General features: G+C 41.7%; 1 protein-coding gene across 1 annotated transcript in view; it reads right to left on the bottom strand.

Annotated features, from left to right (window-relative positions):
• Positions 1 to 23,025, bottom strand: part of wdfy3 (WD repeat and FYVE domain containing 3) — a 498,547-nt gene that overhangs the window by 159,241 nt on the left and 316,281 nt on the right. The window contains exons 29-36 of the mRNA XM_068038896.1: positions 15,073 to 15,193; positions 13,736 to 13,953; positions 11,611 to 11,801; positions 9,894 to 10,028; positions 6,884 to 7,063; positions 5,767 to 6,000; positions 2,817 to 2,916; positions 1,408 to 1,568 (exon numbers count right to left, since the gene is read on the bottom strand). Of these exons, the coding sequence (XP_067894997.1) occupies positions 1,408 to 1,568; positions 2,817 to 2,916; positions 5,767 to 6,000; positions 6,884 to 7,063; positions 9,894 to 10,028; positions 11,611 to 11,801; positions 13,736 to 13,953; positions 15,073 to 15,193 (1,340 nt within the window). The remainder of the gene's footprint in view (positions 1 to 1,407; positions 1,569 to 2,816; positions 2,917 to 5,766; positions 6,001 to 6,883; positions 7,064 to 9,893; positions 10,029 to 11,610; positions 11,802 to 13,735; positions 13,954 to 15,072; positions 15,194 to 23,025) is intronic.

The following is a 23,025-nucleotide window of genomic DNA, read 5'->3' as shown; positions in this document are numbered from 1 at the left end:
GGTAGATAGGTGGTTAGGAAGACATATGGGATACTTGCCTTTATTAGCCGAGGCATAGAATATAAGAGTAGGGAGGTTATGATGGAGCTGTATAAAACGCTAGTTAGACCACAGCTAGAGTACTGTGTACAGTTCTGGTTGCCCCACTTAATGAAGGACGTGATTGCACTGGAGAGGGTGCAGAAGAGATTCACCAGGATGTTGCCTGGGCTGGAACATTTCAGCTATGAAGAAAGACTGGATAGGCACAGTGGTGCAGTGGTTAGCAACGCAGCCTTACAGCTCCAGTGACCCGGGTTCAATTCTGGGTACTGCCTGTGTGGAGTTTGCAAGTTCTCCCTGTGACTACATGGGTTTCCTCCGGGTGCTCCGGTTTCCTCCCACATGCCAAAGACTTGCAGGTTGATAGGTAAATTGGCCATTAGCAATTGCCCCTAGTATAGGTAGGTGGTAGGGGAATATAGGGACAGGTGGAGATGTGGTAGGAATATGGAATTAGTGTAGGATTAGTATAAATGGGTGGTTGATGGTCGGCACAGACTCGGTGGGCCGAAGGGCCTGTTTCAGTGCTGTATCTCTAAACTAAACTAAACTAAGCTAAGCTAAAGGCTAGGGTTATTTTCCTTAGAGCAGAGAAGGTTGCTCGAAGGAGCAATTGAGGTATACAAAATTATGAGGGGCATAGATAGGGTAGATAGGAAGAAACTTTTTCCCTTAGCGAAGGTGTCAATAACCAGGGAGCATAGATTTTGGGTAAGGGGCAGGAGGTTTAGAGGGGATTTGAGGAAAACTGTTTCCACCCAGAGGGCGGTTGGAATCTGGAACACACTGTCTTAAAGGGTGGTAGAGGCAGGAACCCTCACAACATTTAATAAGTATTTAGATGAGCACTTGAAACGCCATAGCATACAAAGCTATGGGTCAAGTGCTGGAAAATGGTATTAGAATAGATAGGTTTGATGGCCGGCGTGAGCACGGTGGGCCGAAAGGCCTGTTTCTGTGCTGTATAACTTCATGACTATGAGCTGCCTGATTGTCGCAGACTGACTTTTCAGTGGAACAGGCTGCATTTGTGCATGCGCTAGTGCAGCGCCACCTAGTGGTTGTGTTGTCAGCAAACACAGCCAAAAAAAAACCCGTGCTGGAGTGACTTATACTTGCTAATGATGGAGCTGGATTGATTTTTTTTTTTAAATATACAAATAACGGCATGTGCCTTTCACTTATCATTATTTTGTCAGCAAATTCTGGACCACTAACCCATTTCTGATGCTGACTGACCTATGAATATCTAGCATCCCATATTCCCCCTTTTCATTTTCTACATTGAAATATAATTAGCTTCATCTTAACATATCGAAGAGTCAGTTTAATTTTTCTTGAGACTCATTTATGACATCAACTTACCTGCCCTATCAATTGAACAATAAAGTCAACCACCAGCTTGGACTCCTTGCTAAACATTCCTTGCCAAAGCTTATCCACGAGTCGCTGTGTGAAGTAAAATACATTGTTCACTAATATATTGTAACTTCCTCCACTGGTCATAGGTAATGTTGCATCTTCACCTGAAACAGTTATGGAAAAAAACAATGTTTTGTTACACTGGAGAATGAGGTCGGGCAGTCACAACCAAATATTGCATAAAGACAATAAACGCATTAAATTCAATTTTGTTTCAATTCAAGATTTAAACTTGTAGTTACATGTACTGCTTTTAAAAAGTAAAAGATATTTTTTATAAGAATATATTGAGACGAGGCATCATACAATTATAATTTCCCTCAATACATTTTGAACACTAGGCTTATCTATTTGCCATGTTGAACACTGCCCTGGTTTGATTGTAACAAAAAATCTTGATAAAAAATATCAGGTCAATAGTAAGGACATCTGACATTGCTAAATATTTGCATTTTGTTCATTTTAAGTCAATGGAGCAGCACTTTGTACAAGCCTCATTAAAAATTGCAGCATGACATTTTGAATATCATGATCACAGGACAACAAGAACTTATAGTAACAAAACTATAGTAATATATTTAGGACATCTCCTGAAATGGTTAACAAAGGGCATTAAAGAAAACACACAAAATATTTTTGCAGCACCACTGAGCCACAAGGCTCAAAAACAAAGTTCAAGACTGCCATAAGCTCATAGTGGAAATTACTGTACTATAGAATAAATAAAAGTTATCATAAAGAACTACCAGCAGCGTTTAATGGTTCAGTTTTTAAAAAAATCAGAAACCTCAGAAAATCACCCAAGATCAGCTTGTGGACAATAGAAGTTTCATTGTTGACCTGTTACAGATCTTTAACTCGTGACCTAAACTTGTTATTTTGCTTAAATTTCTGAGCAATTATTCCAAATTGTCAAAAACAGAGTGTTAGCATTTAAAAATCTAAGCAAGTTGAACAATATGCCACTCACACTAGTTACAATGGCAAGCTATTTATTTTTAAATGCAGTCTTTAATTCAGCAACGGCATCTTTGTGATCACTAATTCTCAAGATTCCCATGCTTATTTAAGCAGTGCATTTGTACCAACTTGCTACAGATATCTAATGAATAGGATTCGTACAATTATAGGCATTCAAAACTGTAAGCCTCTTTTAACCAAAAACCAAATGGTGTACACGTCCAATGCAGGCAACTCTACTCCATAACTAGTAAAGACAACAAAACAATCATATAAAATGATCTGAAAGCATAGATTCATGCACACTTAACACTTCCATTTTGTTGGAATTCATGCAAATTGGACAATCTCTCTTCCAGACATTGGGCTGAAGGAATTGTACTCAGACCCACCTAACAAAACGTCTGCTGCTAATAAGTGATCCATCACACTGTCCAAGGTGCAAGTTTGGAATTCTTTTTGTTGAGCTCGTGTTGATCTATCAGGTGATGCCTTGAAAACAACAACAAAAAAAATCACCCACATTAAGAATCTGCATTACCTTGCTTGAAGTTATAACCCTGTTACACAGCTTTTTATTTATAATACAACACGCTCCACAGTTTTGCCTTAGAATGAAAACATGGTGCCCACTGTTTGATCTTGGACAACCACATGTTTGTGGAGGGTTGTGTTTCGCCTTTCCAGTTGTGACTAGATCAAAATGGGACAGCTCTTTCTTTGATGTACAAAACATTTGTGTGGGCAGAAGAGATGACAGCAATCAGCCTCCTTTAATTATGGAGCTATATTAAAGTATTGATCGTTTAACTTTCCTGCCAGCTGAAGATCCTGTGGACATGTCTAGAACCACAGAAGACAGTATCTGATTCCAATTATGCCCTAAAGTTTGGAAGCTGGAGCAAGCTAAACAAATATAAACAATGTTATAGTACTTTAACATCAATAATTAAAGGAGATTGAAGTTTTTTTTTTACTGTTGGAACTGTTTTGGGAAGTTCTTCAAAGTTAATTGTTAAAAACATTATAATGCACTGAAGCATGAGTTATGGAAATAAATCAGTAGGTTATGAGGTACTTCTTTGGCCTCCTTGTCTCGAGAGACAATGGTTAAGCGCCTGGAGGTGGTCAGTGGTTTGTGATGCGGCGCCTGGAGTGGCTATAAAGGCCAATTCTAGAGTGACAGACTCTTCCACAGATGCTACAGATAAAATTGGTTGTCGGGGCTGTTACACAGTTGGCTCTCTCCTTGCGCTTCTGTCTTTTTTCCTGCCAACTGCTAAGTCTGACTCGCCACACTTTAGCTCCACCTTTATGGCTGCCCGCCAGCTCTGGCGATCGCTGGCAACTGACTCCCACGACTTGTGATCAATGTCACAGGACTTCATGTCACGTATGCAGACGTCTTTAAAGCAGAGACATGGACGGCCGGTGGGTCTGATACCAGTGATGGGCTCGCTGTACAATGTGTCCTTGGGGATCCTGCCACCTTCCATGCGGCTCACATGGCCAAGCCATCTCAAGCGCCGCTGGCTCAGTAGGGTGTATATGCTGGGGATGTTGGCCGCCTCGAGGACTTCGGTGTTGGAGATACGGTCCTGCCACCTGATGCCATGTATTCTCCGGAGGCAGCGAAGATGGAATGAATTCAGACGTCGCTCTTGGCTGACATCCGTTGTACTGGCCTCGCTGCCGCAGAGCAAGGTACTGAGGACACAGGCTTGATACATTCGGACTTTTGCATTCCGTGTCAGTGTGCCATTTTCCCACACCCTCTTGGCCAGTCTGGACATAGCAGTGGAAGCCTTTCCCATGCGCTTGTTGATTTCTGCATCGAGAGACAGGTTACTGGTGATAGTTGAGCCTAGGTAGGTGAACTCTTGAACCACTTCCAGAGCATGGTCGCCAATATTGATGGATGGAGCATTTCTGACGTCCTGTCCCATGATGTTCGTTTTCTTGAGGCTGATGGTTAGGCCAAATCCGTTGCAGGCAGCTGCAATCCTGTCAATGAGTCTCTGCAGACACTCTTCAGTGTGAGATGTTAATGCAGCATCGTCAAAGAGGAGTTCCCTGATGAGGACTTTCCGTACTTTGGTCTTCGCTCTTAGATGGGCAAGGTTGCACAACCTGCCACCTGATCTTGTGTGGAGGAAAATTCCTTCTTCTGAAGACTTGAACGCGTGTACTATTTTCAACAATAAGCAAAATTCCCAGCAGCAGAGATGCATCAATATAATCAGCATATGGAACACAAATTTTCATAATCCAGAGCCCATTAACTTTAGGAACAACTTGAAGCTACTATGTTGCATACATGTTAACTATCAGTGATGCTGTACTGTAAACAATGCCGTGCTCCGGTACTTCAGCATGGCATATGATAGAATTGCAAGACTTGTATGCTGCATCATTCTATGATCCTATAACTCAGCCACAATTTTCCTTTTAAAGACATTCTGTTAAATGAACCACTTGCAGGTGCATAGAATCATAGAATTGTACAGCACAGAAGGTAGCATTCAGCCCATTGGCTCTTTCGAAGAGAATCTAGTTAGGCCACTCCCCTGCTTATTCCCCCTTCGTACAATTTTTTCTTCAAGTATTTATCCAATTTCCATTTGAAAACTTCTATTGAAGTTATCAAGTAGCACATTCCTAATCCTAAACATTCGTTGCATAAAAAAGTTTTTCCTCATGTTACCTCTGGTTCCTTTGCCAATAACATTATATCTGTGCCCTCTGGTTATCACCCATTAGCCATTGGAAATAGTTTATCTTTACTTACTCTGTCTGAACTCATGATTTTAAACATCTCTATCAAATCTCCTCTTAGCATTCTCTGCTCAAAAAAGACCACTAGCTTCTCCAGTATATCCGTCTTCCTGTAATCCCTCAGCCCAGGAACTATCCTAGTAAGTCTCTTCTGTACCCTCTTCAAAGCCTACACATCCTTCCTAAAGCGTGGTGCCCTGAATTGGGGCTGAACTAGTGTTTTATGTAGGTTTAGCATAACTTCCTGGCTTTTGGCCTCTGTTTCTAATAATAAAGGCAAGGATCCTAAATGCTTTATTAATTGCCTTTTTAATCTGTCCTGCCACCTTCAAAGATTCAAACATCCTTAGGTGTTTCGGTTCTTGTACCCCCTTTAAAATTGTACCACTACATACTAACATTAGTAGAGGTTTTACTTTGATCAAGTCTTCTGTCCTCTTGTTCAAGTACCAAAGTTGGTGGGAGTGAAAGAGTGAGATGAGTATCTAAAAATTAAGAAAATAAACAAATGGAGAGATAGAGAACATTTATTTATACATTTATTACTTCAGATTTATCAACACTTACCTCTAATAGCAGGTCTATAAGTGCAGTCTGTTTACTAGCAGGTGTAAGACACAGATTTTCTATCACAAGGACACGCATGAAGTCAAATACAAACTTCTTGGCAGGATGGTTGGTGAGGAAAGTCTTCGCCCCCACATTACAATATTCTGATTGACTCCTATTCATGCCACTGTCACCTGCAAATGCCTTGAATTCTTCAGCAGGAGAGCCGACTTCATCATCAAGATCGCTCACCTGAATACAGGCATCACATCATTTTATCATTGTATGTCTTACAAGTACGTAATAGAGTTTACATAATGTTAATATGCACTGGATCTGGATTCATGCTGATCAAATTTGGTGCGAATTTTATTCACCCAAAGCAGTAAAAGCAAAATGCAGCAACTTAAAATTAATTAATTTGTTCTATATTTGGTTAAGAAGTCAACAGAATATTCATCACAATAATCACCTGCAGCACATAGGCAATTAAGTTTTACATGATAAAACAGGTCATTCAGGCCAATAATAATTTGCAAGCTGTGCCAATTTGGGACAGAGGTGCAATTACACATATAGAGTTTTTCAAGTTAAAGTGACAAAAAATACATAAAAATCAAGTCATCATACAAAATTTATCATGGTGCTCAGTGAAAAGAGCACGGATAGATTCCTGAATCACAGCCAATAAGCACCCCATCCCTTACTAAACCATCCCGAGTACTCAGTTTCAAGTAATCAATTCCATGGGGGTGGTGGAGAGGTAATTATAAAAGTACTGCACTTGTGAATAGTTCAAAGCTTTTATCTTGTGCATTATAAAAATCACATTAAAACATATTCTCTTTCTTGGCTACTGAATTAACTGACATCTTAATGGGGACAAACACTGGTTCCCTTCTTCCAAATTTGTTTAAAAACTCTGACTTTCCCTCTCGACAACTGGGTCCCCTTGTTCATATTTGGTACTTCTCCATGAATCTCACTACCAGGACCCATTTGAGGGAGACAAAAATTATATGGCAAGTCAAAAGAAAAAAAAACAATGTACTGTTCACAATGCCACTAAGTGTTCATTCACTTCTCAGAATTTTGTGACAATGACTATATCATTTAACGTAAGTTAAATACACACCATTTCTGAATAGGGCCTGATGTTAAAGGGAAAGACTGTTGCTGCAAAAGCACAAAGGAATTCTGGACTCGCCCAAAGAGGAGCTAGATCCGGAACATTGTGATACAAGTAACGGAAAAACTGCATCAAAGTGACTGGGTATTCTCTAAGCCAAGAGCCTTCCTCTTCAGACTGCCAGGGCTGTAGGAAGAAACAACATATTCAGTAAATAAGGAAAAATAACCCCTTAATATTTAACATTTAGCTTAATTTTATTCAAAATGCTTCGTCCATCAAACATGCCTAGATTTTTCAATCTTAATGCAGTTTCGACTAGATTTTGTTTTGGAGGCTTCAGACCAATTCAAGTGGAAATGTGTTGTCTGCATTCAATTTTCTGAAGTTAGCTCATTTTTCTTTACTTAGGGTACAGATCTCGGCAGGTGCAAGGAGTATACCAGCAGTGGACCAAATTTAAAGAGGAATGTTACAATAGGGTCACAAAAATTCTGATAGCTTTCGAAGACATCCAAATCCACCAGCAGCCTTTGCCAATATCGACGCAGTAGGGTACGAAAAAGTTTTTTTTATTCAGTTGTGGGATGTGGGCATCGCTTGCCACACCGTTTGAGAGGGTGTTTAAGAGTCAACCACATTACTGTGGATCCAGAATCACATGTAGGCTAGACCAGGTAAGGACAGCAGATTTCCTTCCCTAAAAGGACATTAGTGAACCAGATGGGTTTTTACAACAATCGACAATGGTTTCAGGTCACCATTAGACTAGCTTTTTTAACTCCAAGTTTATTAATTGAACTCAAACGTCAACATCTGCTGTGCTGGGATTTGAACCCATATCTCCAGAGCACTAGCCTGGGCCTCTAGGCTACTAGTCCAGTGACACTATCACTACACCACTGCCTCCCACAAAAACATGGCAGACAGAACTGAAACAAAAGGAAACTCCAGCTACATACTGGTGACTGAGCAAAAAGCCCAACTCCTACTTAATAGCTGCAGTGGAAATGATGCTGCATGAGGAAGGGTGGCTTTTGTGCCACTCCATGCAGCATGTTTATGAAGGAAGAGGAGCTAACTTCAGGCTGTAGCTGGTCATTTGTAATGTCTTATGCTACATAAACATTGCAGGTATTCTTGCAACAGATGGCAAGGCTCTGCATCTGACCCTTTGCTGATTCAGAACTTGCAAAGACAGTGCTCCACTGGGACTGCCAGATAAGTGCACCAAGGCCTGCAGATACAATTGGCGGCAGTTTGGCAAGTGCAGCCACCAGGGATGATGGTTGTTGATTAGAGTACTTCTGAGATGATGGATGGTCAGCCATTCATAGACCTTAGCGGTGCCATTGGGTCTGCTGTCCCTGTTTCCTTTGAAAAAAGGTGCCCAAGTGTGCACGAATTGGCTGAAATCATCCAGACTTATAAAATTCACGATTATTGGGTCCATTCCCAGGTCCCAACCCTAACTGTGTCAGCAGTTCGCACACCTGTGCAATCTGACAGGTGGCGGCTAATTAACAGGTTGCCTCCACATTCTCTGGGTGGCACATGGAAGCGGGAGGGCCTGAGGGCCTCAGGAGGGCCAGCAAGCAGCCCCAATGGGAAAGGTGAGCACTGCTGAGGAAGAGGGAAACCTGTGAGTGTCTCACAATGGAAGCGTTCACGAAAATGTCCAGAGAGAGTAATAAAAACAAGGCCCAGAACTGAGAGGGTCCTCAGTGTGTACGGCTACGAGTGCACCCCTTTGAGTCTTGCATCTCCCTGATACCGACATATGAAGCAGTGTCTGATGGCCCTCTGACCTCCTGCCGAGAGGCTGTCTGCAAAGCATTGCCGAGCTCCCGAGAAAGCGGGGGTGGGAACCATGCAACACCAGATATGTGCATCACTTACAGAAAATGGCCCTTAATTGAGGCCCTAATCACCTTGATTTCCTGCTTGCGTCCATCGAGTGGGTTGCTGATTCCAGTGGCAGCTCGCCTCCAGGAAACTCACCTGGAGGCAAAACCATGCCATGCTGGGGTTTTCCCCTATTTTTTCAGCCCCCCCCAATGCCTCCAAACCCAAATTTAGGGGAAATTTTAGGCCATTGTCCCCCAAAATGAAGTCTGGCCATCTCTTTCAGTGGATGGAGGCTTGCGTGGGCACAGAAGCACCTTCCATGTATCTGAACCTGCCTGGCATAGGTTGACAGGTCTTCCTCTCCCAAACACCTCAGATTGGGGGAATTCCCATTGGTAAACCCACTAATGACAAAAAAATTCTAATTTTTCACAAAGGCTCATGAGAACTCATGGGGCGGCACAGTGGCAAGCACCGCAGCCTCACAGCTCCAGCGACCCGGGTTCAATTCTGGGTACTGCCTGTGTGGAGTTTGCAAGTTCTCCCCGTGTCTGCGTGGGTTTTCTCCGGGTGCTCCGGTTTCCTCCCACAAGCCAAAAGACTTGCAGGTTGATAAGTAAATTGGCCATTATAAATTGCCCCTAGTATAGGTAGGTGGTAGGGAAATGTAGGGACAGGTGGGGATGTGGTAGTAATATGGGATTAGTGTAGGATTAGTATAAATGGGTGGTTGATGGTCGGCACAGACTCGGTGGGCTGAAGGGCCTGTTTCAGTGCTGTATCTCTAAAAAAAAAACTCTAGTGTCTGCAGGAAAAAAAAAACCTGTCGAATAGGTGATTGAAATATTAAAGACCAATATATTTAGTTGGGCTCTTGAAATCATCTCCTGTTACAGCTGAGTTCCTAGTAATGCTGGGTGCCCATTTCAAATGGGTATAGTTGGAAATTATGCCCGCTATACCTATTCAGAAGAGGACATGCAGGATAGACAGACACGCTGCCAAATGGACACATACTGAAAGCAACTCATCCCTATCCCTAAGAAACAAAGCCTCAAATATCTTCAAAATCACACAGAACAATCAAAGTGTAAAAGGTTTTACTATCGCCATTAATTTTACTAAAGTCTTCCTGTGATTAAGTTCAATTTGCTTTTTGCATACTTACAAGATTGAGCATACTCCTCAGCATTCCCAACAATAAAAAAGCAGATTCTGAGCATACAGTGTGAACAGATGCAACCACTGTCCCACTCGAAGCAGGAACACCAAAGATAAATGTCCAGATAGAATCCAGATCAAACTGTATTAAAAAAGCACATGGCAACATATTGAGTTATCATCTCTAACACTTTTTTCTTAAATCTATGATTAAATATGATCTTATTTAGCATTAAAATTATTTCACTATTTTTCAAGTAAAGGCACTATTCACGGGTGCCAATAATAGGAAACTAACTTCAGAGCTCGGGAAACTGCCAATTTTATACAGATTAACTGGCTTAGTATTGACATGCATACATTGCTTCACTGAAATTTAAATTTAGCTCTGAGAAATTATTAGGTACAGGGAATTTTTTTGCTATTTTGTGCAATGAATACCAGAAATTAGCTTTTTATATTCAAATTTTTAATAATAAAAGTACTATCCATGCTGTTTTAAAAAAGGAACAAATTATCTAATCATATTTTATTTGAATAGACAGTGACGTTGACAGTAGGAATATAAGGTTGTAGTTACTTCTGCTTCATGCTAAAGGATGAGGTGCCACATTACCAGCTGAACAGTAAAACAGATGGAGTAGAAGTCATGCAATTCTTTGCGGAGGTGCTTGTTCAAGCTGCAGTCATATCTGAACTATTTCTCAGAATTTCAGCAGCTTCTTCAGGAAATATGCCAACTTCACTTGCTAGTCCAATTAGTTCTGACACACCAGCACCAGCTGACTGACCGTAACCTGCTTTAATTTGGCTATGTGAAATCAACTCTAAAATGAACCCAAACTTTCTGGAGGAGGCAAGATAACTTTTTGCTTTGATTTCAATATACTAGCAGCTCTGAAATTGACTTCTGGCACCAATCTCAGTCTGCTCCACTCAATGCCACTCACTACCTATGTGATCCTCTTCGCAGCCTGCTCTCTCAAGTTGTTATTTTTTCTCCTGTTGGTTTCAAAGATGTGAACTTCCAAGGCCTTGGAGGATTCATAAAGGCTTCTTCCTAATTGGTTGGGGAAAAAGCTGTCCCTCATGAGTCTAAATCCACCAAGAAAGTTTTTTTTTAATTTTTCAGATTCACAAAGGTTCAAAGTGCTACAAACCTAGCCGAAACTTTGTTAGCAGCAAAACAGATTGCTGCAGGCTTTTAACATTAAATGTGTAGATTGTGAAACAATGAGTGCCACTTGCGCCCCTGTAGCTTAGAAGATAAAAAGTCGAATGACCCAGGCCACCCAATGCTGATACCGGATAAAATTAGAATGTCACTAAAGCTGCGTTATATAGAAGGTATAAAAATTTCTATCTAGGCTTTAAAATCAAACAGCTAAATTATTAAATATAGTCACAGTTCAATGTGGCAATAGCATTTAGTTGCATTGGATTGTAGAATAATTTGCCATTTCCTATTTTAGTTAGTTGCCATGTAAAATCATTTTCATCTCTTTAAGCTAAAACTATTTGTTAAAGGGCTTGTCTCATACTTGCATAATTTGCAGATCTCTCCCCATTTCATCATTTTCAAGAACAAAATGGAATGGGAAATTCATATTATTCCATGTTAACTAGTTACATCCTTTAACACATCCATTGCAATTTAACAATCAGAATGGGGCTCAAGATTTAAAAAAAACATGGAAAAGGTTAAAATTATATGAATTACTTACCTGCAGGTTTTCTGGCAGTTCAGTAACTGGCTGCTGGAGGAAAAGGGCCATCAACAAAAAGTATAGTTCAGGCACGTTGGTATGTTTGGGTAAGAATGACTGGAGAATAAAGAAACCAGGGACATGACAAGCATCGCGGTTTATTTCACGCACTGTTGATCTACCGCCAGCAATTCGGCCAACATTGAAACCTGAAAAAAGAAATGTTAGATATTTTTACATAAAGATCAGTGACTTTTTGTTATTTTCTAATGCATACTTATCTCTCTTTGTTTGAGGGAGGCATACAACTTCTGCTCAATACTGCATGACAGCTTAGCATCAATATGAAAATTCAAATTATTATAAATTACAACTGAAAATTCTCATTCTAACATGGTGTGAAGCTCCTATGTACATTCAGTCTGAAGCAAGGCTAGTTTAGCAACAAATCTTAGAAATTGGGTAGTGCAGTATATGGAGCAATTTTTTTTTGGTTTGGATTCATAACTGTTGGTAACCACACTACTGAGTTACTAACCTCTATCCCACTGCTGTAGAGAAAAGCCCTCATGAGGTTGGCCTCCTGCATCTTTCACCAATCAGCTCAAGAGCTGCATTAACAAAGCTGTTGGAGCAAACAGCCTGGACACTCAACTACAAGACATGCATATCCCAAATTCAGTATTTAACTTTAAAGTATCAAAATTAACTGAGACTGATTTTCATTCTTTCACATAGTACATTCCAATTGTTTTAGATGAGTCTTTTATAGAGTAGTGATATTACTCCAAATTAACAAAAAAAACTGTTACTCCAAGTTGAACCAGACTAATTTCTTCCTCTAGTCACACAGGGCTTCTAAACCTATTTGAAAGCAGTACCCCTTTCTTAAAACTGGCAGATGTGCATGAAGAATTGCTGCTGATTTCTAAGAACTTCCAGTTATATAGTACTTTTCATACCATAAGGACAGTCCAAAATGCTGCACAGCCAATGATTTGTGTAGTCACTATTATATTGTAGAAAAATGCTGCAGGAATTTGCTCTCAACAAGGCCCACAAATAGCAATGAGATAAATGTTGATATGGTTTTGGTGGTGTTGAGGGATAAACGTGGGTCAGGACACCAGGAGAAATCCCCTGCTCTTCAAGAAGTACCATGGGATCCTTCATATATGCCTAAGCAGGTAGATGGGGCCCTTGGTTTAACGCATCATCCAAAAAATTACACTTCTGGCAATGCAATACCTCTTCAGTTTTATACTGAAATGTCAGTCTAGATTATGTGCTAAAACTTTGAATGGTCCTGCAACTATAATCATTCCAAAACTAAATAAATTTTCCTGTGTATTTTCTGAATATATAAGATTTACTTAAAGGTGAGTGTGAAATAAGATATATGAAAGGTTGTTTTCTGTATTACAATTCACTCTCCTTGATCACAAATTTGTTTGAAAATTTAAAATGTTTTCTTACTTTCTACGGTGTATGAAGTGTGTAGATCTGCAACTTATTTTCTCTGCAAATAAGATGATGCCACTATTATTCTATCCACTCGTACATGCACTATATTGCAAACTCCTTAATCAGGACCAATGAGAGGTTTGGAAAATAATTACAAGGTATCCCAACTAGTCAGAGCATGTCGCTGTACCTGCTTGTTTATACAGTAGATCATTTTTTTGTTTTTCAGGATGTGGGGGTCACTGGGAAGGCCAGCTTTTATTGTTCATCTCTAGAGTTAACGACATTGATGTGGGACTGGAGTCACATACAAGTCAGACCAGATAAGGATATCAACTTTCTTTCCCTGAAGAACATTAGTAAACCAGTTGGGTTTTTACAACAATTTACTGAACATCATGGTCACTTTTATTGATACTAGATTTTTATTCCAGTATGTTTTTTGTACAAAGTGAATTCAAATTCTCAAATGACCATGACAGGATTTGAATTTGTTTTATCTGGATTAGTAGTCAAGGCCTTTGGATTATTCGTCCAGTAACATAACTACACTATGGTACTCTACACTTGACTCTTAAGAAAAACTATACAAAATGCGTGTTCCAGTAATTCAGAAAGCAAATAGACACTATTCCAGATGTACCATCTACACCGTGCAGCAGAAAGATTTCACACATACCTAATACGGTGCCAATCTTATTTGTGAGAACCGAGTCAGTCTGGTCGAGCCAGCCTCCTCCAGAAAGCCCTTCTTTAAACTTGGCAAGGATCAACTGGTTGCTCAGCAATACAACAAGAACTCTCATTGCGGCAGTGACAGTAGTGGGATGTAAATGCTCTTCCATGAACATCAAAAGCCAGTCAAAACCCCAAATCTTCACTAATTCTTCACATGCTCTATGTTTTGATGTTGCGGGTGTGTTTAGAAAGGAATAAAAGAAAACAATTACAAAGTAAGCTAAAATCTCTAGCTTGAAGTGTACAGAAATTAGATAAAAATCTGATTTAACTAAAATAATAGAAGTCTAGTTGTATGTAAAGCATTTAATTTAAATTTTAAAACAATGCCAAAACTATTCAGCCATGGTCACTGGTAAGGAATGGATGGCCAGCTACAAACACAATAAACCAGAGTTTCTCTGTTTTAAGCTAGTTGTAGGTATTTACATGCACCACAGGTGGAATTTCTGCTGATGCTGCATGTCACAGCCATGTCCTTGCAAGCTGAAAGTGAAAGTTAGCAGTGGCTGAGCCCTGAACTCAGGTTCTGTTCAACAAAAACACATCATACCACTTATTTAATAAAGGAGTATAAATATATAATTTTATATACTTCTCTGCTAATGACCATTAAACTGAAAAAAGATATGAAACTAAAAATATAGCTCAAATGTTACAAAAAGACCTGTAGAAATTTTTGAAAGATGATCTACAGCAAAAATTGTCTTTAATTTTGAAATTCTCTCACTGCTACTTAATTCCACCCACAGAGATCATGCAACTCCTAACGTGTGATTTGTACTTGGCAAGCAGTGCAATGGCAATAAAATTACATAGTAAGCAGTGTATACAGCACAGATATACAGCCATATATATAAGACATCACTTAGTTTTTTTAAAAAGGTAATGTCGCAAGAAATTTTACATCTGCAATTCTGAATTCAATCGAATTAAACCTGCATAATACAAAATTCTTTCACTAACTGTTCATTGAATTTTTTGATGTTCTTTACTTTTCCGAAATTATGTCATGCTATCACCGTTGCATAATCATGAGCTGGATCAGCAATTAACATTCCTCTATACTTTCCACTGTTGTGAATAAAATATTTAGACAGAATATGTACACCACACCCTTCAACTACTGGTACTGTAACCTTCATCAGGTAGCAATGTGTAATATCTGGGTTCACATATTATCTGTGTTAAATTACAAATATTCTGAAGGGTACTGGACAAATAACTCAAGAATCACAGCAAACTAGCCAACTTTCATATGCTTCAAGCAATACTTACTGCGGATTAACACTGTTTTTCTCTTTTGAAGTATACAGTAGCTTTAGCAAGATATCCAAAAGTCTATTTCTCAGCAGAATTGTATTAGCTGAAGCAAGGCCGCCGAAATCATCATCTACACCTGGTAAACGTGAAATACATAATGCTTCAAAACTGATCTGTAGGGTGGTCTTTAAAGAAACATTTTTTTATATACTGGTGGAGGCTTGAAAGGATCGATTAGTTAACTACTACTTCCATACCTGTATTAGTTTCAATAACATTAATAAGAAACTCTTGCCATAATGAATGGTTAAATTTGGGTGTTGATGTTGTTTGTTCTTTATCATTGAAAAAAGTTACAAAAAGACAATGATAGGAGAGGCTTACAAAAGGGAAATACAGTGGTGGTGGGGTGTTCCAGAGTAAGAGAATCAGGAGGTAAGCAAGAGACAGACATGACAAGGGGAAGAAAAAGATTAAGGGATGAGAGAAAGACAAGACAAGCGATGAAGCTTTTGCTTCGTTGCTGGTGACTTAATCAAGGTGAGAGGTCATAGGTGTTGGAACAGAACAGTTTACATACTGGGACTGTTTGAAATAATCACAACACGATACAGAAAATAGATCTCTCTATACACATTCTCAAACACGTGTCTTATCCTAACCTCAGAGGAACATTTGCCTGAATTTTCTATTTTTCATACTCGACATCCTTATGAATTCTCTCAATGAAAATGCCAAATTTTTCTTAATTGCTGGCAGCTTCATGCTGTTAATTCATAGTATCTGGGTACAATTTTGAGCCCGACTAGAACTTATTTCATAAAATACCCTTGGAGCCAGCAGAAAGAGGTTTCCTTCTCATCAGTCAGAGCTGGATTCATACCAGGTCCAAAAGTGAAAGGGTAAGGTGCTTGCCAACCTCCAGATCTGGCTGGGCCATTTGAAACTGCATTAACTGTGGCATTAAATGCTTGCTACTCCAAGGCTACCCCAAAGAACAGAAAAAAACCTCTACATTTCTCTTGTCCACCATTAACTACCCGCCCAGTTCTCTCTCGTTCAAAATCTCAAGCTTCCAACCTGGACTCCAAGTTTAAGAAAATCATGGACTTGCCAGTTTCCATAGATATGTTGATGACACTCAGCTTTACCTCTTTTCCCTTTTACTGATTGAAGGCTTATTGCTACTCTCTCCAAAGGCCCCGTCTAAGATCAAAATCTAGATGAGCCAAAACTTCCTCCAGTTTCATACAGGCAACATAGAAAAGATCATAATTACACTTCCATCAATATCTGTGGCCTTTCAGCAGCTTCCCTCCTGCCATCTCAGATTACGTCAGGACATGCAGAAGCTTATATAATCGCTGACTTTATATGTTCCTCATAAAAACTCTATGACAAGTTACTGAAGGATATGGATGATCATCTTAATTCATCCATCTAGAAGCACTCTGCAGTCACCCCCCCAACACCCCCCGGAGCCCAACCCAATTATAGCACCTAAATGTTTCTTTGTCTCCAACCCTCTATCGAAAAGTCTATTCCTTTACTCTCTGTAAGAGAAATTTCTTGATATCTTTCATGAAATTACCTTTTACTAGTTTGAACTTATTTCCTCATGTTCTACTCCCACAGTTTGAAGTAATAACCCAGATTTTCCATTTTGTTTATCATTTTATATATCTCTATAAGTTCACCTCTCTGACACTTCCATTCTAGCCTAAAGGTCCAAGCCTCTCGAGTGTTTCGCCATTTCTCAGACCCCTGATACCAGGATTCAGACTCGTGGCTCTTTTCTGCACCACTTCCAGTGTTTGAAAGTCTCTGAAACCAAAGGGAGACAAAGGCCGGAATTCTATGCCTCCCGCAGGAGGATGGCATTCCCGTCCCGCTGCAGTTTCAAGAGTAGCGGCAAGCAATGGCTGGCCCATCCCAGGCCAATTAAGGTCTAAGTGTCTAATTAACTGCCACTTAAGGGCCTCCTCCTGCTGCCGCTAGTATATTACCAGCAGCATGCAGATGGCTCAGGACCCCCAGGATGCCACTCAGTAAAACCTGGTGGCCTCCTTGCAGGCTGGGGGAGCCTCCTGATCGGGCATCTTGTGCCCCACAGACGGCCACCCCCCCAAACAGCACAAGCGGCCTCCACTGCACTACATTTCCCCTCCCCCCAACCATTGATTGACCGACAGCTGTTTGAGGCAGGAGGTCCCACCTCCGAGTGGTGGAAATCCCGCCCGTGGCCAATTAAGGGCCTGGACCCCATGCAAAATCATAACGTGGCTTCCAGGCCCGGCGGAGGGGGGCTTGCCCCTGACTTTTTGGCTGGTGGACAGGGCCTCCAGCCCAACATAAAATTCCGACCTAAAAATGGACACAGTGCTAAGGTATGATCACAGTACCGTAGAGTGTGACTGCTATTCATTTGGCTACATAGTTCAACATTCTTTAACTGTGTCAAGACAATGCAGAGCAGCAATCAACTGAGCCAATACAATAACTTATTTATCAGGGAAAATATCAACGGACACTTAGCGAGGTTCAAGTTAATTAAGGATAGCCAGCATGGATTCGGAAAAGGCAGATCAAGCTTGACTAATCTAACGGAATTTTATGATGAAGTACCAAAGGTGGTTGATGAAGGGAATGCAGTGGGTGTTGTTTATATGGATTTTAAAAAAGCACTTGATAAGGTAGGTGTAAAAGGCTGGTTAAGAAAATTGAGGCTCATAGAATAGGAGGGTCAGTGTCCAATTGGATAAAAAATTAGCTTATAGACAGAAAACAGCAAGTCATAGTGTTATGATACTGTAGTTTTTTTTTTATTTCCCGGGAAGTATGCAGTGTGCCTTTAAGGCTGTAAAAAGATCAGTACTGCTTTAAGGCAGCAAGCTCCAGAGACTGAGTCAAAGAATGCATTCTCGTTGCCATAGGATACAGCCACGCTAAGACTGAGGATTGAGAGATACATTGCTGCCGATTGACGTTTGAAACTAGGAAAAACTGGCTTTTGAAACACAGTTAACAGATACACACACAGACTGTCTGCCAGCATATACTGAAGGAAAAGAGAGCTCTCTCCCAGTTTATTTAAACCCTATTTATTATACTCTCAGAATTCTGATGTCAAGCCAGATTAATTTCTGAAAAGAAAATAACCAAATTCCTTTAACTACTGAACTGTCACTGAAATTCATCGCTGGAAAAGAAGAGCATCAATTTAATTGCTGAATTAGACTATGGACTGTCCTACTGTGAAGAACCTTTTTTCTTCCCCCAACTTCAAACAACCTTGGACTGTCCCACATTCGAAGATTTCACTTCCACAGGAGCCTAAATATGCAAGGACACTAATTTTTCTATTTTAAATGTTGTTTATATCTTAGTAGTGTTTAAGAATTTAGTTTTTCTAACTAAACAGTTAATTTGTTGATCTAAAGACACCTGGTTTGGTTTGTCTCATTCAGGGTTAATAGATGGTCAATTTGGCTGTGGTTTTCTTTAATTTGGAAAGTTTAAAATGATATGTTACACGATCTGTGCAGGGGCGGGACTGAATCAACAGTGCATTTCTCCCACCACAATCAGAATCATATATTTTGATTGGGGGCTTTGACTTGAGCGGTCGATCGCAACAGTAGTAAATGTTTGCTTTTCAGACTGGAGGATGGTAGGCAGTGGTGTTCCCCAAGGGACAGTGCTGGGATCACTGCTTTTTTTGATAAATATAAATGATTTGTATCTTGGAATACAGAGTAGAATCTCAAAATTTAGTAATGTTACCAAACTTGGAAGTGCGGCCAACAGTGAGGATGATATGAACCGCCTGCAACAGGACATAGATAGGCGGGCAGAATGGGCAGACAGGTGGCAGATGGAATTTAATACTGACAAATGTGAGGTTATGTATTTTGGCATAAAGAATGGGGAGAGGCAACATATACTTAATGGCACAGTTCTAAAGAGTGTACAGGAACAGAGGGACACGTGGGTGCATGTGCAGCAATCTTTGAAGGTGGTAGGACATATTGAGACAGTGATTTGTAAAGCGTGAGAGATCTTGGGCTTTATAAACAGAGGCATTGAGTAAAAAAGCGGGGAAGTTATGCTGAACCTTTATAAAGCTGTGGTTAGGCCCCAACTGGAGTAAAACGTCCAGTTCTGGTCATCATACTTCAGGAAAGATGAGAGGGTCCAGAGGAGATTTACCGAATGATTCCAGGGATGGAGAATTTTAGTTACAAGGTTAGGTTGGAAAAGCTGGGTTTGTTCTCCTTAGAACAAAGGAGATTGAGGGGAGATTTAATAGAAATGTACAAAGTTATGACAGGCTTAGATAAGTTAGACAAGGAAAAGCTGTTCCCATTAACAAATGGTACTAAGACTAGGGGACACAGATTGAAAGTTTTGGGCAAAAGATGCAGGGGGAATATGAGGAAGCAATTTTTTTTTTTTTTTTTACACAGTGGGTGGTAATGAACCCGCTGACGACAAGGGTGGTGGAAGCGGAGACAATCACGGACTTCAAGCGGAAGTTGGATGACCACTCGAGAAAAATAGACTTGCAGGGCTACGGGGATTGAGCCAGGGAATGGGACCGAAAGCATAGTTCCGCGGAGAGCTGTTATGGTCTTGATGGGCCAAATGGCCTTTTTCTGTGCCATTATTGACTCCATGACTCTCGCCTACTTTTGGTACTAGTGAGAAGCTGTTACTACATCAGTCTGAAGAATTGTTACGTTATAATAAATAAGAAATGCACGCTTATAGCGCAGTTATCTTAGAACGGTAACAGCACAGAAGGTGGCCAGTCAGCTGGAGCCTGTGCTGGCTTTCTACCGGAGCAATTTAGATCATCCCACTCCCCCACCCTTTTCCTGCAGCCCTGCAACTTTTTTTTTGCTCTTCAGGTGCTTATCCAATTCCCTTTTAAAAGCCACGATGGAACTTGCCTTCACCATACTCTCAGGCAGTGCATTTCAGATGCTAACAGCTCACTGCGTAAAAATGTTTTTCTCAAGTCATCTTACACTTTGTGTTTTTTTTTTATTCATTCGTGGGATGTGGGCGTCACTGGCTTTGCCAGCATTTATTGCCCATCCCTAATTGCCCTTGAGGAGGTGGTGGTGAGCTGCCTTCTTGAACCGCTGCAGTCCATTTGGGGTAGGTAGACCCACAGTGCTGTTCGGAAGGGAGTTCCAGGATTTTGACCCAGCGACAGTGAAGGAACGGCGATATAGTTCCAAGTCAGGATGGTGTGTGACTTGGAGGGGAACTTGTAGGTGGTGGTGTTCCCATGTATTTGCTGCCCTTGTCCTTCTAGTTGGCAGAGGTCGCGGGTTTGGAAGGTGCTGTCTAAGGAGCCTTGGTGCATTGCTGCAGTGCATCTTGTAGATGGTACACACTGCTGCTACTGTGCGTCGGTGGTGGAGGGAGTGAATGTTTGTGAGATGGGGTGCCAATCAAGTGGGCTGCTTTGTCCTGGATGGTGTCGAGCTTCTTGAGTGTTGTTGGAGCTGCACCTATCCAGGCAAGTGGAGAGTATTCCATCATACTCCTGACTTGTAGATGGTGGACAGGTTTTGGGGAGTCAGGAGGTGAGTTACTCGCCTCAGGATTCCTAGCCTCTGACCTGCTCTTGTAGCCACGGTATTTATATGGCTACTCCAGTTCAGTTTCTGGTCAATGGTAGCCCCTAGGATGTTGATAGTGGGGGATTCAGCGATGGTAATGCCGTTGAATGTCAAGGGGAGAGGGCACTTGTGTGGCGTGAATGTTACTTGCCATTTATCAGCCCAAGCCTGGATATTGTCCAGGTCTTGCTGCATTTCTAAACTGACTGCTTCAGTATCTGAGGAGTCACGAATGGTGCTGAACATTGTGCAATCAGCGAACATCCCCACTTCTGACCTTATGATTGAAGGAAGGTCATTGATGAAGCAGCTGAAGATGGTTGGGCCGAGGACACTACTCTGAGGAACTCCTGCAGTGATGTTCTGGAGCTCAGATGATTGACCTCCAACAACCACAACCATCTTCCTTTGTGCTAGGTATGACTCCAGCCAGCGGAGGGTTTCCCCCCTGATTCCCATTGACCTCAGTTTTGCTAGGGCTCCTTGATGCCATACTCGGTCAAATATTGCCTTGATGTCAAGGGCAGTCACTCTCACCTCACCTCTTGAGTTCAGCTCTTTTGTCCATGTTTGAACCAAGACTGTAATGAGGTCAGGAGCTGAGTGGCCCTGGCGGAACCCAAACTGAACGCCACTCAGCAGGTTATTGCTAAGCAAGTGCCGATTGATGGCACTGTTGATGACACCTTCCATCACTTTACTGATGATTGAGAGTAGGCTGATGGGGCGGTAATTGGCCGGGTTGGACTTGTCCTGCTTTTTGTGTACAGGACATACCTGGGCAATTTTCCATATTGCCGGGTAGATGCCAGTGTTGTAGCTGTACTGGAACAGCTTGGCTAGGGGCGCGGCAAGTTCTGGAGCACAGGTCTTCAGTATTATTGCCAGAATATTGTCAGGGCCCATAGCTTTTGCAGCATCCAGTGCCTTCAGTCGTTTCTTGATATCACGCGAAGTGAATCGAATTGGCTGAAGTCTGGCATCTGTGATGCTGGGGACTTCAGGAGGAGGTCGAGATGGATCATCAACTCGGCACTTCTGGCTGAAGATTGTCGCAAATGCTTCAGCCTTATCTTTCGCACTGATGTGCTGGGCTCCCCCAATATTGAGGATGGGGATATTTGTGGAGCCACCTCCTCCAGTTAGTTGTTTAATTGTCCACCACCATTCATGGCTGGATGTGGCAGGACTGCAGAGCTTAGATCTGATCCATTGGTTATGGGATCGTTTAGCTCTGTCTATCGCATAAAGCTTACGCAGTTTGGCATGTAAGTAGTCCTGGGTTGTAGCTTCACCAGGTTGACACCTCATTTTGAGGTATGCCTGGTGCTGCTCCTGGCATGCCCTCCTGCACGCTTCATTGAACCAGGGTTGGTCTCCTAGCTTGATGGTAATGGTAGAGTGGGGGATATGCTGGGCCATGAGGTTATAGATTGTGGATGAGTACAATTCTGCTGCTGCTGATGGCCCACAGCGCCTCATGGATGCCCAGTTTTGCATTGCTAGATCTGTTCAAAATATATCCTATTTAGTATGGTGATCGTGCCACACAACACGATGTATGTATCCTCAATGTGAAGGCGGGACTTCGTCTCCACAAGTACTGTGCGGTGGTCACTCCTACCAATACTGTCATGGACAGAAGCATCTGCGGCAGGCAGACTGGTGAGGACGAGGTCAAGTATGTTTTTCCCTCATGTTGGTTCCCCCACCACCTGCCGCAGACCCAGTCTAGCAGCTATGTCCTTTAGGACTCGGCCAGATCGGTCAGTAGTGGTGCTGCCAATCTTGGTGATGGACATTGAAGTCCCCCACCCAGAGTACATTTTGTGCCCTTGCCACCCTCAGTGCTTCCTCCAAGTGGTGTTGAACATGGTGGAGTACTGAGTCATCAGCTGAGGGAGGGCAGTAGCAGGTAATCAGTAGGAGGTTACCTTGCCCATGTTTGACCTGATGCCATGAGACTTCATGGGGTCCGGAGTCGATGTTGAGGACTCCCAGGGCAACTCCCTCCCTACTGTGTACCACTGTGCCACCACCTCTGGTGGGTCTGTCCTGCCGGAGGGACAGGACATACCCGGGGATGGTGATGGCAGTGTCTGGGACATTGTCAGTTCAGGTATGATTCCGTGAGTATGACTATGTCAGGCTGTTGCTTGACTAGTCTGTGGGACAGCAGTCCCAACTTTGGCATACGCCTCCAGATGTTAGTAAAGAGGACTTAGCAGGGTCGACAGGACTGGGTTTGCCGTTGTCGTTTCCGGTGCCTAGGTCGATGCCGGGTGGTCCGTCCGGTTTCATTCCTTTTTTATTGACTTCGTAGCGGTTAGGTACA

The sequence above is a fragment of the Heterodontus francisci genome, chromosome 1 (genome assembly GCF_036365525.1).
Source record: "Heterodontus francisci isolate sHetFra1 chromosome 1, sHetFra1.hap1, whole genome shotgun sequence".
Classification (NCBI taxonomy): domain Eukaryota; kingdom Metazoa; phylum Chordata; class Chondrichthyes; order Heterodontiformes; family Heterodontidae; genus Heterodontus; species Heterodontus francisci.
This window is presented reverse-complemented; position numbering and strand designations above follow the sequence as displayed.